At 42.7% G+C, this 17704-nt stretch overlaps 1 protein-coding gene across 1 annotated transcript in view; it reads left to right on the plus strand.

The window, feature by feature from the left end:
* The first annotated feature begins 2457 nt into the window (after nucleotides 1-2457).
* The window catches only part of SELENOI (selenoprotein I), a 281155-nt gene continuing 265908 nt past the window's right edge, over nucleotides 2458-17704 (plus strand). The window contains exon 1 of the mRNA XM_078649982.1: nucleotides 2458-2866. Within this exon, the coding sequence (XP_078506108.1) occupies nucleotides 2807-2866 (60 nt within the window). The 5' untranslated portion in view covers nucleotides 2458-2806. The remainder of the gene's footprint in view (nucleotides 2867-17704) is intronic.

Consider the following 17704-nt stretch of genomic DNA (forward strand, 5'->3'; position numbering starts at 1 on the left):
CGAGTACAAGAATAGTAGTTTGTATCAAAAGCATGACCTTCATTACCGCATGATAGCTGGGTGTTAATCAGCATGGCTAAGTCTAATTCCTTACGCACGGTGACATTTCTAATGTAGCTTCAGCGCCATCGGAAGTATAAAGCACTATATCCGTATCATACCATTATCGGCACTACAGGTCTTGTGTTGCGGATTGAGTTTCCTTTTAGAGGAAAGTTTGGTTCTGATTTGCATGTGTGCCAACTGGGGCCTCTGGTCTAGAATTGTAACTTCTGTCATTGCACAGAGCCCTAGAACTTAGGGTGGCTGATTATCTCACAAGAACATAAGAAACTTTACACGAAAAAAACACGCCCTTTTGGCAGGGCCACTGGAGCTTACTTGACTAACTATTTACAGCTGTTGGCTGGAGACTGTCATGTCTGGGTTCATTATGATATTCCGAGCGTTAAAACATACACTGCCAAACGCGCCTTCACATCCTCACCCCCTCATCCTCACACACCCTCACTCACCCTCACCCTCACTCACCCTCAACCCCTCACCCTCACTCACCCTCACCCACACTCACCCTCACTCACCCTCACTCACCCTCAACCCCTCACCCTCACTCACCCTCAACCCCTCACCCTCACTCACACTCACCCTCACTCACCCTCAACGCCTCACCCTCACTCACCCTCAACCCCTCACCCTCACTCACCCTCACCCTCACTTACCCTCAACCCTTCACCCTCAAACCCTCACTCACCCTCACCCTCACTCTCACTCACCCTCAACCCCTCAGCATCACACTCACTCACCCTCACCCTCACTCACCCTCAACCCCTCACCTACCCTCACCCTCAACCACTCACCCTCACCCTCACTCACCCTCAACACCTCACTCGCCCTCACCCTCACTCACCCTCAACACCTCAACCTCAACCCCTCACCCTCACTCACCCTCACCCACCCTCACTCACCCTCACTCACCCTCACTCACCCTCAACCCCTCACCCTCACTCACCCTCACTCACCCTCAACCCCTCACCCTCACCCACCCTCAACCCCTCACCCTAACTCACACTCACCCTCACTCACCCTCACCCTCACTCACCCTCACTCTCACTCACCCTCACTCACCCTCACTCTCACTCACCCTCAACCCCTCACTCACCCTCACTCACCCTCACCCACCCTCACTCTCACTCACCCTCACCCTCACTCACCCTCAACCCCTCACCCTCACACAGTGCAATAGGTCTCGGAGCATTTGAGTTAGAGCTTTTACATTTGTTTATGGCTTTTTTTCTTTGTAATTCTTTAGCATTGCCTACAGGAAACAAAAATGCTAAAGATTTACAAAAAAAACCCATAAACAATTCTAAAAGCACTAACTCTAATGCTGCGAGACCTATTGCATTTCCAATGCTTGTTTAAAGGGGGCTCTGTTTTGTGCCCTGGCACAGATGGTCCATTTTTTACCGGACTACAGTGACAGCAGGCACATCGATGTGCGCGTGCTCACTTCTCACTAGTGGAGAAGAGACATCATAACGTCATGCCAGGTAAGTGTTGTAGGGGAAGGGAAATCCTTTAAAGAGAGTCATTTTCTCTCTGGATTTCCCTTCTCTTTTTGAAACTCAGGAATAGCAACATTGTTGTGGTGTCATCAGGGCTTTAAGCGGAAGCTTTTTCAATATTATAATACAAGCCATCGTTGCTTATTTATCTTATACAACTAACAACTACTGACAAAGCCAATTCTCCTCCTGACTTGTTGTAGGTATGATGTTACTTGCTGTATCACATATCTGGATCCAATTACAGAAACAGCAAAACACAAGTTGGGCAGCACACTATGCTAAGCACAGATTTTTCGTTTATGTGTTTTAAGCCACACCCTTAATTACATTGCCCACGCCCCCTTTAAAGACCCCCAGCCCATTTTTCATCCCACTTGAAGCCCTGGCTCCTCCTTCCTATCTGTCCTCATCCACTTTACTGCATCTCGTTATTGTGTGAAACTAGGTGCCTCAAACATTCGTACAAGACTTGAGCTAGAAAGAAGCCTAATCTACCCAGCAGGAGAAAACTGCGTAGATGGAAAATTCCTATCTACGTTGTGCACCCCAACAGACTACGCAGTTGAACTTCGATCACCAATCTGCAAATAGTAGGAAATGACAACCGGAAGTAACACCTCCGCTGGCTTCCTCGTCTCTGATAAAACGACGTGTGTCTACAACCCCATTACCAAGGCAGCTAAGAAGCTGATCCTGTATTGTGCCAACAGTAACTATCCATCTGCCAAATTATCAGTTTGTAAATAAAAATGTCAGATCGTTTAACCCGCTCTGACTCGCCTTCGTTATCTAAGTGAATAGAATAGTGTGAATTATTCTTTGCCTGACGATAAAATGGTCGACGGTCAGGGCAGTGCCCCATCAAACGCATGGAACGGCTGCCATCTTTAAAGCAGGAAGAGGGGGCGTGAGAAGAGAACACACTGTCAAGCACGACTTACTGTCTGACTCGATGGTCAATGCCAGTGTATCCAGGCTGGCACTGACCATCTAGTGACGCGCCTTTGCTTCAAAACATTGGCGTGTGGTCTAGAGATTAACGACATTTAAAAACCGGGTTAGCTGTTGTCTTTCATGGCCCATCCACACCGATGTGTAGGCGGGGCTTGTGTTGGGCGTCTTACGCCGGCTGTTCGTGCCGGCCCCCGATACTGACAGTACTCTTCCATTGACGGTTGCCGCCTGTGCCTCGCGCCCGGTGTGCGTCTCGCGCCCGCTGCTTGCACCGCACCGGAACCATGGCCTCGTGCTACGAGTACGTGACGCCCGAGCAGCTGGCCGGGTTCGACAAGTACAAGGTAAGGGCGGGTGCAGGGGCTCGCGCCTGCGGGGCGGTTGCTGCTGCGTCCAACCGCTACGGGAGCGGCCGGGGCGTTGCCCACGTGACGGGGAGCAGCCTTCTGTCAGGGGATGCAGCCAGTTGCACACGGGATCTGTGTACTCACAGGACACGCATGCAGGGTGCCGAGAGCCTGGGCTCAGACGCACCATTGATGGGAGATGCGCAGAACATCAACACGTGTCTTAATGGCACACATGCCTTTGCCGGCAAAGGATGGTGCTCAGTGTATTCTCCTAAGTACCACAAAACATGAAACGGTGTGTTCACAAATGACACAGGTGTGCCAGATCACAGGTTAATCTTTGTCACTGGCACAGGTGAGTGGGGCTATTTGTATGCATATTAGTGGCCATTAAGTAGAACTATGGCATCTAGGTGGCACTAGATCACACATTAATGTCAACGGTAGGAGCTTCTTATATACACATCATTTTCAGACAGGTGGACCTGGACCCTTTGCAGCACGTCCAGGGCTTTAAGTGGAATGTAAAAACTCGGGGGTCTCTCAAAGGAGCATGGCCAACATAATTAAGGGCGTGGACTAAAACACCTAAGCTAAAAGTCTGCGATTGGCATAGTGTTCTGCTCAACTGGAATTTTGCTTTTTCTGTAATTGCATCCAGATATAAAATTCAACTAACATTAAACCTACAACTATCCAGCACTGGATGTTAGTTGCATAAGATAAATAAATACAAAATATGGCTGTTGTATATAATATTGAAAATGCTTCAGTTCTGAAATGATGAGGCTGTGAAAGAACTATAACGAATGTCTTCGAAGTTACATCAAAGGCAGTGAAGAGTGGTACTGTTAATGAATGAATGAATATTGTATGATTACCTAAAATCATTTACAAAAGCAATGCATATTACTATCATAGTTAAAACAGTAGATTAATAAAAAAGCATCGAAAATGCGGTGGGATTTAATAGAGAAAAAAACATCTAGACATCGGTTGGTCAGTCAGTGCCTAAGTGTTGGTTCATCTTAACTTGTCGGGCTTGGTGCAAGATCACTGATGGCCATAAAGTGCTTTGTTTATTGTTTGCTCAACGAGAATGGCACTGTTCTGGACCATTGGATGTGGCACAGGGTCACTAATGATGATGTAGATTCTCATCGACAGTCGGCATGTAGATTGTTATTATGCTGTTATTTTTTCGTACTTTGAGTTTGACATAAGATCTTTCCAGCAGCTGCAAAAAAATTCCCGGCACGTGCCAGCTCCGTTGGTACTGTCGTGGTATATATGTGCGTTAAGGCCTCCTTGCATGTTCTTACTTTATTTAGGTTGAACATTGCCCATAAGTATTTGTGCCTCCAGGCTTACCAACTCTGGACAACAACTGATGACATGCTCTGCTGATTCTGTGTACAGTTAATATTTTTTTTTCACCTTGAAGTAAGAGCAAAAATGGAGAGCCCGATAGGGAGCGCCTCAGCTCCTGCTTTTTAGAACTGCTGGTACTGAGCCACAGGCAAGCCCCAACCCACTTAAAGCCCTGCGCACGCCATTCACACAAGAGAGGCCAGGTCTCGCGTTAATATGTCACTGACAGGTAATGGCTGACCCTGTGTCACCAGGCAAGAGACTCCATGCTAAAGTTGTGTTTATTTACTGCTTTCTGGCAGCTGTTATTGGGTCTTCTCTAATTAACTGATTCTTCAAAGGTACTCAATTGTAGTGAAATGTGTACGAAAACTCTGGGATGGACAATAGTGTCCCTGATGCATTGGAGTAATTTCGTAGCCATTCAAGGGTTGGTTATATCACTAATGGACACCACTTCCCATGCACATGCCCATGCCCTTTATTCTCATGGGAAAGGCTGGGCATATTGCACCCACATGCCATTGAAAGTGTAATGTGTGGAATCCCTACATTCATGTCATCAAGTAGTTTAAGACTAGGACTTCTTTTGGACCCCAATGGCACTAACATCTGCGTATACAATTTTTCCACTTCTATGCTGAGACTACACACATTGGACTGATCGGATATGAGCTGGGATCCTCAGTTGATATGAAGAGATCCCTAACAGTTCTGTTAGATTGGAAGCAATCAGAAATCCCCCGAACTGTGGTTGTAAGGTGTTGTTGTCAGATCAAGAGGCAGGAGGGCTGTACTAGTTGACTCTTAGGTCAATAATAGGCTGTGGGCAATTGTTAAGCGATAGTCTATGTTTATATCTATGTTTATGTAGTTCTGTTTACATCGGTCATTCATTGAAGCATGTATATGGCATACTACAGCTGTGTTTGATGTAACTGAACTGTTTAATGGGTCTGGTTTTGTGCATTGTGTTTTGGCTAGTATTGTTGATGTGAGAACTTATTTTTCAGAAGTCTCATGGTAGACATGGATTACTTGGCTCAAATTGTGATAATCAAAACACTGGTTTCCTCAGGTATGCTCATTCTTTGGAGCCAAAAACTGAGCACAAAGGAATATCCCTTTAGCACTTGACTCCCAGGGTAGCAAATGTGAGCAGTTCAAGGTTTACTCAGGGGAGGTAGAGTGGAGTTCGGAACTCAGAACTCCAAAGCCATTGAACAACAATCAAATCAGAGCTTTGCAAGTGCTTTTAGAAGAAAACTGTAGTAAATGAGTTCCAGTGGCCAAGTAAATAGAGTTAATAGAGTTCTTTATTCAAGATGAGAAGTAGAGCAAGAGCAGACCCTCCACTGCAGCAGCAACTAGTAAACTGCCACAGCGTGGAATCCACAGTATAATCAAACACAGAATACAGAATATAGAACATCATGCAAGTAAGTTCTACAAAGACTAGAAAGGTAATGTACTACACATCTTCTCCCTTTCTATTTTTCCAAGAAGAAATAAAACAAGCAACAAAAACAAACTTAAACAAAATCTTGCAAATAAACAGGTGGTCGACGAGACCTAGCAGAACGTGCACACAGTGAATCATTGCGAACAGAAGAAGCATTCTGTAAAGGAGCAGGAGCATCCACACACCCAGAATTACTGAGTTCATTGTGAATTGGAGGCTCCAAAGGTGTGTGAGTGGCTAACAAATAACCACTTGTAGAAGGAACCGCACAATCAGGAAAGTCAGTGGTACCACTACCCTCAGACAGTGAGGAGGAACCAATATTGGACGAAGCAGACTTCAATCTCATATAGAGAGCAACTCTTCTAAAGTTCCAACACTCCCCATTGTTAAGAATAACACAATGATTAAGTACTTTTTTTACTTTAAAAAGACCTTTGAATTTTGACAAACCCCTTTGTAGTCTTCCCAACTTAACTTTGACCAAATCCCCCACAGAAAAGGGAGAAGAATCAGGTGCATAAGGAGGAGAAATAACGTCAGCCTGTTTTTCCTTTAAAACACACTGTTGGGTTTGCAAAGTGACGAGATCTCTCATCCAAGAAGGAAACAACTTTAAGCCTGGATCACGTCCCCTCATTAATTGAAAAGGAGATTGATCTCCATGTGCCAAAGGAGTAGTGCGGTAGGCCCACAACATCTCATTGACCATCTTCCTAACAATACACCCACTACTAGAAGACATTTGAATAATGCCCTTCACAACCTTGTTGGCTCTTTCACATATCGCGTTACCCTGGGGATTATATAAGGACGTACGATGGTGTGAGATACCACATTCCTTTAAAAATATTTGCATGTCCCTAGATGTAAGTTGAGTTCCGTCGTCAGGGATGATGACTGAAGGTAGACCCTCATCTTTAAAAAGATTCCCTAAAAACCTGATGGTACTTAATGTAGTGATGTCATTAGTGAAATGCACAACCAACCATTTCGTAAAAACATCAACTACAACTATGGCGAATCTGTCACTCTCATTCAACTCGCCCATTGGGCCAATGAAGTCAAGGCAAATAGTGTGCCAGGGTAAACCAGGACTCCGTATATGAGCATCAGGAACAGTTTTGGGACCTGTTTTCAGACATTTTTCACCCTCTCTGCACATTGGACAATTCTCAATCCACTCCACCACCTGTGAATCGATGCCTGGTCACCAAAAGTGATCCTTAATGCGGCGTTGAGTGAGAGTCTGACCCAAGTGACCTTCATGTGCTAAAGCCAACAATTTGTTTCTTAGTCCAAAAGGGGGTATGAATTTCTCTCCCTTAAGTAAGATGTTGTTCACTACTGAAAGTTCATCCAAAACCTTAATGAAAGGTCTAACAGAAATGGAGACAGAACTGTCACGCCTATAACCCAACTTGATAAGCTTAACTACCTCCTGAAGAGTCTGGTCAATAGCCATTTTCTTCAACCAATCACTAGCTGAAAAAACTCCCTCACCAACAAAGACAGCGTCCTCAACCGAGGCAACAGCCCCATCATCCATGCCCAAGGACATTTCCGAACCATGAAATGTACGCCAGTCTAAGGACAATCTCGAAAGGCAGTCCGCCTGTACGTTCGGCCATCCTTGAATATACTCCAGTGAGTACTGAAATTCTTGCAGCCTGGCTGCCAGTTGCATAAGCCTCGCAGAACCCTTACCTGCCCCTCCCAGGGAAAGAACTTTGATAAGAGGCTTGTGATCTGTCCTTATAATGAATTTCATGCCCCATAGGTACGTCCGGAAATACTCAACTGCCCAGGAACCGGCTAGCTCCTCCCTTTCGATGACCGAATAGTTCTTCTCGGACTCAGTAAGAGTCGTCGAGGCAAAAGCAACAGTAACCTCAGATGTGCCCTTTAACTGTGAGAGCATAGCCCCCAATCCGTTCGCGCTAGCATCCACTGAGACTATGGACTTGTTATGGACATCAAAAGAAGACAAGACTTTTGCATCACATATCTCTTTCTTGATGTTGTCAAAACACTCCTGTTGTTGGACTCCCCAAGTGAAACCAACTCCACGTTTAAGCAAAGACCTAATACAAACAGTCTTATCTGACATTTTTTTGACAAACTTCGAATAGTATTCGATCAGTCCCATAAAGGAATGTAATTGATCTTTATCAACGGGTCGAGGAGCAGAACGGATAGCCTCACATAAATCTTTCTTGGGTTTGATACCCGAAGGACTAATAGTATAACCCAAATAATCCACCTGATAAACCCCAAACAAACATTTATCCTTACGCAAGGTAAGACCAGCAATGGATAATTTCTCCAATACAACTTTGAGTGTGGAATTATGTTGAACTTCAGTTTGACCATAGATTAGAATGTCGTCTTGAAAGTAAACAACATTTCTCACCCCCTCAAAAATGCTAGAAACCAAAAGCTGAAAAACACTCGCAGCTGAATTAAGACCAAACGGGAGTCGAGTGAATTGATAAGTTCCCCACGGAATGATGAAGGCTGTTAAACTCTTTGAATCTTTATGTAAATCAATCTGGTGGTACGCACTTCTAAGATCAAGTTTAGAAAAAAACTTGGCTCCGTTGAGTGTAGTGACAAGTTCTGCTATGTTGGGCAAAGGAAAGGTATCAGCCACAACACATTGGTTGAGAGACCTGGGGTCCACACAGAAACGGAGCTTGCCGTCCGATTTTTTTCGTGACGACAATTGGCGAAACCCAAGGAGAGGCTTCCACAGGTTCAATCACACCAGAAGTTAACATGTCATCAAGAAGAAGTTTTACCTCATCCCTGATGACAATAGGTATTCGTCTTACTTTGTGTTGGACAGGAATTGAATCTTTCCTTAGTATAATCTTATGAGAGTAGCCTTTGAGACGGCCTAAGCTCTTACCAAAACAGTTTTGAAATTAGAAAGAATAGAATACAACTCAGTGTCCTGAACAATCATTACTTGTGGATCAGCACGGGGATTGACAATAATAGAAAGGTCATACTGGTGAACCCACCCCAGGATGGCAGGACCAGATAATGAAACTTAGACCTTCCCTTGAATTTGTCGTGTAGAGAACTTGATGTTAGCTTCAAAATAACCCAGAATGTCCAAAGGTTCTCCCTGGTACCCACCCGGAGAAATGTCCTTTGGGAGAAGTGGCCCCATGCCCCACACTTCCACATAAACACAGTTAGGAAAGATGGTATAGCGTGAACCAGTGTCCACTATTAAATGGACATTCTTATCATTAATAGTAAACAACGCTTTCGGTCTGTTTTTCCGTTTGTACTCTTCCTCATGAAGACAGTCATCCTGCCCCACAACCAAGATCTTATTGCCCTCATCAGTGACCCTTGGAATGTCACTCACATAAGACACTGAAGAGCGAACTTTACCTCTACAGACTCTTGCATAGTGCCCTAACTTGCCACACTTCATGCATTCCTGTTTAGCAGCAAAACAAAATTTTGAGTCAGAAGTGTGACCATAACTACTACACCTTCAACATTGCTTAGTATTAACAGGTTTAGATGGGTTTTGATTTTTGACACTAACTGTTTTTTTGTTTAAAAACTTCTTGTGCTTAACAACGGCAATATCTTCTTGGTCATCTTCTTATGGACATACCATTGAAGAATAACAGGATACTTCACTAACATCACTTGAAACCACCCTCTTTTCAAGTTCCTTCATGCATCCCTCAGATTGTTCCACAATCTTTGCCAACTCAATAGCTGTCTGTAGATTCGGATTCTTTGCTGCCCACAAACGTTCTGAATTTTCTTATTGTTATACTGGACTATGAGTTGGTCTCTGACCACCTCGTCGGTCATATTACCAAACTTGCACTTAACAGACATTTCACGCAGTTTTGACACAAAATCATCTATAGACTCACCCACTCTTTGACTCTTAGTGTAAAACTTATACCTATTCATAACAAGGTTTTCTTCCTTAGAATATCTTACTTCTAAACGAGAAATAGCTTCCTTATATTCATCCAAAGGAGCTTGCACACCAGCTTGAAGAACCTGTGGTAAAAATTTAAAAACACGCTGACCTTCTTTACCCAGTGAGCTCAAAAGGAGAGCCTTTTTGCGTTTAGCAGAGTATTCTTGTGCATCCAATGCATCCAAATAATTATCGAACATGGGAAACCAATCCTCCCATGATATGCTAGGTTGACCTGGAATTGGGAGAAAACTAGGTGGCAAAACAACTGAGCAATTTTGTAAAGAGACCTGGTCAGACATAATGCAGACAACAGAGAAAAATGTACTCAATGTTAAAAAAAAAAAAACAAGGCAGTAGGTGTGACCTGTCCCAAAAGCGTTTTAAGAAAGACACCCTTTCAGTCAGTTATGTTGACAAAGCAAACATGAAGTTTGAATAAAGTACTTGACCAAAAAAATATGTTTGCCGTGTCCAAAATAGCAGCGTGTGTAAAGTAGGATGTGAATTTCCTCAGAACGCTGATATGGAAACACCGTATAATAAAATTACATACCACGCCGTATATTCAAGTTACATATTGCCGACTAGAAATGACCACAATTTGAATGCGCAAAAGACGTGCGCATCGTCGGAGAAGGTTGCGGTGCTGGAGTTGAATTGGTTACCAGAGCAACCAAAATGGCTTCTCAAAACGTAGTGACGTTGCGTAGACACGTTACGTCGTGTAGACAGGGCTGTAGGCTGAAGGACGTGCTCAAACATTTTGATTCGATGAGCAGTCAGACGTCATCAAGGCATTCACCAACTCCCCCACAACATTCTACAACGTCATCAGACTGCAGAAAGGAAGAGACGAGGGTAGAGCACCACAGTTCGATAAAAACGCCGAACTTGAAGGGTGAGGTAGGTGAGCAAAGAAGAGAGAATGCATCCGACTGAGACAGAATTAGTATCGCTCAATAGCAAAGTGTACGTTGAAAACGATAACTGAGTGATCAAACTTCGCCAGCACACCAGGCAGTAATGAAAGTTTAAAAGTCACCTTAATTCTGAAGTCTTGCCGGGTATTGAACCGGAAGTTGTAGATTTCGGATGTAGTAATTCTCTTGAAACGTCTTTGGCGATGTTCGGCGCTCAGACCAACAAAAACAACACCGAAGAAAATTCACCTCGATTTAGTCCGCTCTTGGCTCTTAACTTTGGCATTAAAAATGCAGGGTTCGAGTTCAAGTCGCCAAAAAGTTGTAGTAAATGAGTTCCAGTGGCCAAGTAAATAGAGTTAATAGAGTTCTTTATTCAAGACGCGAAGTAGGGCAAGAGCAGACCCTCCACTGCAGCAGCAACCAGTAAACTGCCACAGCGTGGAATCCACAGTATAATCAAACACAGAATACAGAATATAGAACATCATGCAAGTAAGTTCTACAAAGACTAGAAAGGTAACTTACAATGTACTACAAAAACATACTTTACATTTACATACAGCACAATACTATGCATATTATGAGAGGACTACTACTACTAAAGGTACCTGGACGGCTGTACAGCAGTTTTTAGTGGGCCAGTTCTCACTGGTATTCTTTGTATAAGACAAAAATGATCTCTGAGGGTTATGTCCTTTGTGGTTCTATGACGGCTTTACCCGTTTCCAGTACATGTTCGCCTTTCCCCCCATCTACTTCCTGGTAGGTAGGTTCCCTCGCCTGTGTGCACAATACCTTTCGGTCTGTGCTCAATCTTTTCGTTGGCAGGCTGGCCTGCAGTCTTTGCTGATTGCTGGGAGCAGTGCTGCTGTGGGTGGGGTACAGCCTCATTGGCCCACGAAGCAAAGATGTCCAGACTCTTGCCCAAACCCAGCAAACGTGGTTGCACTTTGGTATGAGAGCGCCAACACTCATTAACTCGGGTAAATAGCGTCAGCAGCAATTGATAGTAGGTGTCACTGTTGCTGCTGAGCTTGCGGCCCTCAGGATCTTGTTACTTGGGCAGTTCCTTAGACTCTGTCACAAAATATTCCACCAAAACAAGTTCACCTTGGGCCGCAGTTATGAATACTTCATGTTGGTGCTGTGTCCTCTGTTGATGACGGTCTTCTCTTGGCATTTCTTCATAGTTTAAACATGGTCAACATTTATTTATTGCCCTTATGCTTCTGGGCGCTGTATGGTTGTGAAGGATTTTCAAAACCCCCTCATGCTCAGGTGTTGATGCAGCTGCCAGTACTCTGGGGGGAAACCTGAAGGCCCTTGAAATTGGTCTTTCCTGAGCTCCGTTCCAGCCCTTCTCTTTCAGAGTAGCCTCTTTTCGTGCAAAGGCACCTTCAAAGCCTCTCCTGAGCACTCAGCTCTCTCCCTTGAAGAAGGCTCCAGACAGCACTGTCTGCCAGTCTGGGTGAATTTCCACAAGTTACTTCTCCTCATTCTGATAGGGGAAGTTGGCGTTAGATACCCCATTCATTGAACTTAAAGTTTCTCGTTTACTACTAGTGTGAAGACCCTTGGTTCAGTAAAAAGAAATATTGGCATACTGACTTTAGGCTTCTCTCCCATCCTCATACCAAGTTTGGAAACAGGGTTTGTGGATTCCAGTGTTTAACTCTGAGACTGTTTTCAGGTAGTTTCTCCTTTTGCTTATTTCTTTTAGACACATCCATCCATAGCCTGTGTCTTTAGGGATTAGTAGGAAGGTGGAGTGGAGATGAAGTCTACTTTCAGGAGAGACCCACAACAAGGGAACAAAGGCAAGGGAGGTTGTCCTGTATCACTACCTGTTAACCTGTGGGGAGAAGGGCAGCGTTCCTGAGAACAATGGTCAAGGAAATGGCAGGTTGAAGCTCCCTGCTTTTAAAGGTGAACTCTGTCTCCTTTCTTTAATACTCTTCAGTCTGACTCTGCAAATGATTCCTGGAATGTCCTCAGTAGAGCCCTATAATTATCATTGGCATCCTCGGTTCTCCTTCCTATCGTCTATCGTAGGCATTACTAAAATGAGGCAAATATAAAATAAATCCCTTTATAGTTAGTCATATGTGCTCTGCATGCGTCCTCTGCATATACAAGTAAGGTACACACAGGCCACATCTATGCTCCATGTGGATGGGCAAAGGTCTGGGTTGCAGGGTACCAACCAATACATTTAAAAATTGATTCTTTCAGACCCAATTGGCCCTGTGCAACTCAACCTAAGAAGTTACAAATTATCACAAGATTCTTAAGGTAGCAACATCAACACAAAGAAGCAATTAAGTACTTTTAAAGCTTTTGCAGACATTCAAATGTATGTATTAGAGTGTAACCATACAATAGAAAAAATGATAGTTGTTTGATACACACATTTAAACAGTTTCTTCCCCCCAAAAGACTCCCTTAATGTTTAACGCAATTTCATACATATCATGTGAACATTGTCACATTCTGCACGACTTTTATATCCCTCAATCGAAAAAATGTTAGGATCCCAAAGCCGACTCGTGTTTCACATGTTTACTCATCTTCAGGGCTTAAGTGGGAATCTCACTAATTGGAGGATAATTAATTGAATTTCACAAACAAAAACAGAAAGTAAACAAAAGACAACATTACAAGATAACTAGTCAAAAGCGAAAATAAAAAAAAACAAAAAGGGGAAAAAACAATATTTATAGTCAAAAGCATATCTATATATATATAAAAACGAAAGTATGTCTGTTTGTCCTTTATGCATTACTACACCATTCATCCGATCGCCATGAAACTTTGGGAAGTTGTTGAGTACACTCCTGCGAAGGTGTCTGGCAAAAAAAAGAAAAATTTGTTAAATATCGGCCCCCCGGATCCCCAGGGCCCTCATAATCTTTCCAATACTGAACGTTTACAGTTTACGGTGCGACTCGCTTTTGCAATGACCATCAACCAAGCACAAGGACAATCGCTGCAAGAGTGTGGACTACATTTGGAGAATCCGTGCTTCTCACATGGACAACTGTATGTGGCCAGCTCACGCGTCGGAAAACCTTTTATTCGTGTACGCACCAGACGGAAAAACTAAAAATACCGTGTATCCACAAGCACTCGAATAAATAAACAGAATTAAAACAACCGTTCAAAATGTTTTCCATATTAAAATGAATACGTTTCAATAAAAATGACACAATGTAAATTGAATGTTATCATAACAAGTTTCCTTAAATTTCCTTTCTTCTGAGATCGCAGCAACGCGCGACGGGTAAGCTATCTATATATATAAAAACAAAAGTATGTCTGTCTGTCTGTTTGTCCTTTATGCATTACTACACCATTCATCCGATCGCCATGAAACTTTGGGGAGTTGCTGAGTACACTCCCGCAAAGGTTTCTGTCAATTTTTTTTTTTTTAAATCGGCTTTCCTAATCTGAAATAGACAGCGAATTTGAGAGCATCGTCGACAGTTATGACCCCCAAACAGAAATCGATTGGTCAATCTACATCAGAAGCACGAAAGAAAAAGGCATTATGAGCTTCAGAAACAGACGAGCAACGGGAAGCAAGATTAGAAGCTGTTTGAATACAAACTGCTCAAGCCCATAATTCTCAAATGAACGAGCAACGAGAATCAAGATTGGAAGCCGATCGAGTATGCACTGCTCAAGCCCAGTCTTCTCAAACGAACAAGCAAGCAGAATCAAGATTGGAAGCATATCTGGGACGCACTGCTTAAGCCACACTTAGCAATGTTTTCAAAAATAAAATGAATAAGTTTCAATAACAATGACAATGTAAATTTAATGTTCTCATAACGAGTTTCCTTGAATTTCCTTTCTTTTGAGATTGCAGCAACGGGTAAGCTAGTTAAATATATATTAAAGTACACATTGCATTAGTATATACATAAACTATTGTTTCTTATTGGCTAACAGTAATCACTAAAAAATAATCTAATAACTACCATATTTCACACACAAATTACAACTAAGAAGACCGACTCAATTTCCTCAGATTGTTTAATTGTATGCAGGATGTCAGAACTGTCAACTCTAACTTAAATAGAGAACTGTTGACTTTAGTTTCATGCAGCTTATAAAGATAGAATAAAACCTGACGTGCCACTTTTAATTTCAAGTTACTCTAGAACCTGCTAGTTGCTCAATCAATTATAGGTATTGACTTAAAAACACATATCACTATAGGATTACTTACTTCAGAACTGAGTGAGCCTCACCTAGAACCTACAAATGTAAGTTGACATTGTTATTTTTTTACAACTTCCATGTACAATCTTAAATAAATTGTTGAACGTCATTCACCTTTATTTTAGTTGGACCAAACTAATTCATACCTTTCACTCTTATGTCCACCCTATCAAAGATGTTCTAAGTATCAATATCGACACATGGTCACGCAGTTGGACAGGCTCCAAATTTATATACAAAATTCAGTGTGTTATCTCTAACCATTCCTGAATTAAAACAGTCACAGAACATAGTCAAATACCATAATACCAAGTCTTGATGAGTCCTGACTAAATCTAAAGGTTTATTAGGGCTCTCCGAAGAAAATTTACCTTTTATTCAGATTGCTCTCAATCATTAAACTAGGATCAGTTTTATTTCCAGATTGAAAAAGGAAATCTATGAAGATAATCCGTACTTATTCACAGACAGCCTGCCAATTAAACAAAATAAACAAATTTACTTCCATGATCATTCTTGGTGTTTGACTATGTCCTGTAACTCCTGTTTTAATTCACGAATAGTTTGAGAAAAACATTGTAACAGTGATCTAAATAAAACACACCACTGAATCTCCAACTTAATGGCTGAAAAAAAAATCTAGATTTTTGAATGGATGAGTCGAAATCACAGACTCAACCTCATTCATATGCTGTGGCAGGGTGTAAAGGCATCGAATACATAAAGATAAATGTGCACACGAAAACTTCCTCAAATAGTGCCCAGCTTAAGCAGTTTTGTAAGATTGAATAGGCAGGATTTCTAATTTCTTCAAACTAATGTAGTTAAAGGGAATATTGCATTTTATTGATTTAAAGGCTGCATTAACTTTTTTGCACTAGGTTATTGAATGTTGGCCAGTTAAAAAAAATTAAGAGATAATGACAAAGTGAAATTTGTGTTTGTTACATGAGGTTAGATTTATCCACTGTTAGTCTTGATAATAACTAAATAAAGGTCATATGTTCCTTGATATGTAAAGCTATAGAACTGTAAGAGCGTGCTCACTGCTTACCTTTTTCACATCACTGTGCATACAGATACACAGAATCCTCTGTGTTTGGGAAGATTTCATGGTAAATATAAATTTATTTAGTTGCAGAAGTCTTTCACTTGGTTACAATAAGCTTTGAATAAAACTGTTGATATGCTGATAGCTCTTTCAGATGAGGGAACAGCAGTTGGATCGGGTTTTAGTGCTTGTATTGGTTAAAATTCACAGTTTGCCTGTATTGTTCTAGAACCCAACCGTAGGGTGCAGTAATAGATTCAGTGTTCAGCAACTCTAATATCATACAATACATGGAGGTTCCCAGGTCAAGTGCAGCTAACTCCTATTCGGAAAAGGCCACACAATCGCATTCTTGCAGTGGCCCTGCTTATTGGCGATCAGATAGACTGTGCATGAAACTAGCAGGAAAGTACAGCATTTGTCTGCAGTGACACTCACTCATTCTCCTGTTACATGCTGGGGCCGCTGACAAGCTACAAAGGAAGACTGCAGGTCTCGTACATAGGCACAGGAGGTGCCTGGCACATGACAGGCACGAGTTGGTTGTGATTAGGTTTATGAAGCTCTAATCTCCCTCTTTATGAAACTCGTTACCGTAGTTCTGTTCTCATTGCTTGTGTTCTGCCTTGTCCATGTTTGAATCCACCCCTTTTTTTATTTAAAAAACCCTTAACTCAGACCACTCTCTCTTATGGGCTTAATGTCACCCTCGGATCCAAAGCACTACTTCTTCCCCTCAGTCCATCTATGGTGCACCCGTTTCTATCATCTGAGCAGTATAGGAAACCCTGCAAACAATGATTCATAGCTGCTCTGCTGGATGAGAGGCTTTGGCTTGACAGACTACAAGTGTGTGATTTTGCCATTGTGTGTAGGAAACTCGCTTGGCCTACTGACAAAAGCATGAACATTACAAGATCTGCCTCTACCTTTAACTCCGTCCCATCTCGTAGGCTGTCAACTGGGCCGTGGCCCTGTTCCACGGACGGCGGGCAGGGATATTGACGACTCTTGTTTTGCTGCTACTTTTGCCCCATATTTTCATGAGTTTGTGTTTATGAACAACGGGTTAAACCCAAAATATAGTCATTGAGGACCTGGGTAACAATTAGAATGAAAGGAAGGGGTCCTAAGACTTAGCACAAAGAAATTCACAAATTAATTCCAGGGGTGTGGAATTTTTATAATAATCTACTTGGCCAGGGGACAAAATGCCACTGGGATCTACATGTTCTGTAAAATCTACTTGTCCCACCTACTCCCGTCCCTACATCAATTGTAAGGGGTGACAGAACATTTAATATATTTTTGATTTATTAATCAATAAACAATTATACGCTTTGCAATAATGCTAAAGTAAAACTTGACAAGTGATATTATCCCTTTTATAACCCTTGTAATCTTTAGGCATATTGGGTCACTATTGATGCAAATTGGCCCCCAGCCTCCAGAATGCAACGGGCTGTTAAATGAGAGGCCAGGACTGGAGCTTAGACTCGCTGGTGGTACTGATAGCCATATGGTATGTAACCTTATTCCAGCGGCAATCAGCTGCCAGGGTTTGCCAAGGTGGCGAGCCGCCTCTAGGCTCGGCGAATGTTAAACCTCACACCCATAGAGTGAGATGGGAAGGGTGTGTGAGAAATGCCACTGAGGTGTCCCTGTTTGAGCTGGAGCCCGTCTTTTGAAAGACTGTGGCAGTTCTTATGTCAGGGTGTCCTCCCTACAGCCTGGCTTGGGACGAGTCTAGGGAGGTAGGGGTGTTTGCACTAGTGTGCCAAGCCCCAACAATAGCGCCACTGTGCCACCGGAAGTGGAGCGGGCTAGCAGGCGG

Source organism: Lissotriton helveticus, chromosome 6, assembly GCF_964261635.1.
Source record: "Lissotriton helveticus chromosome 6, aLisHel1.1, whole genome shotgun sequence".
Taxonomy (NCBI): Eukaryota; Metazoa; Chordata; class Amphibia; order Caudata; family Salamandridae; genus Lissotriton; species Lissotriton helveticus.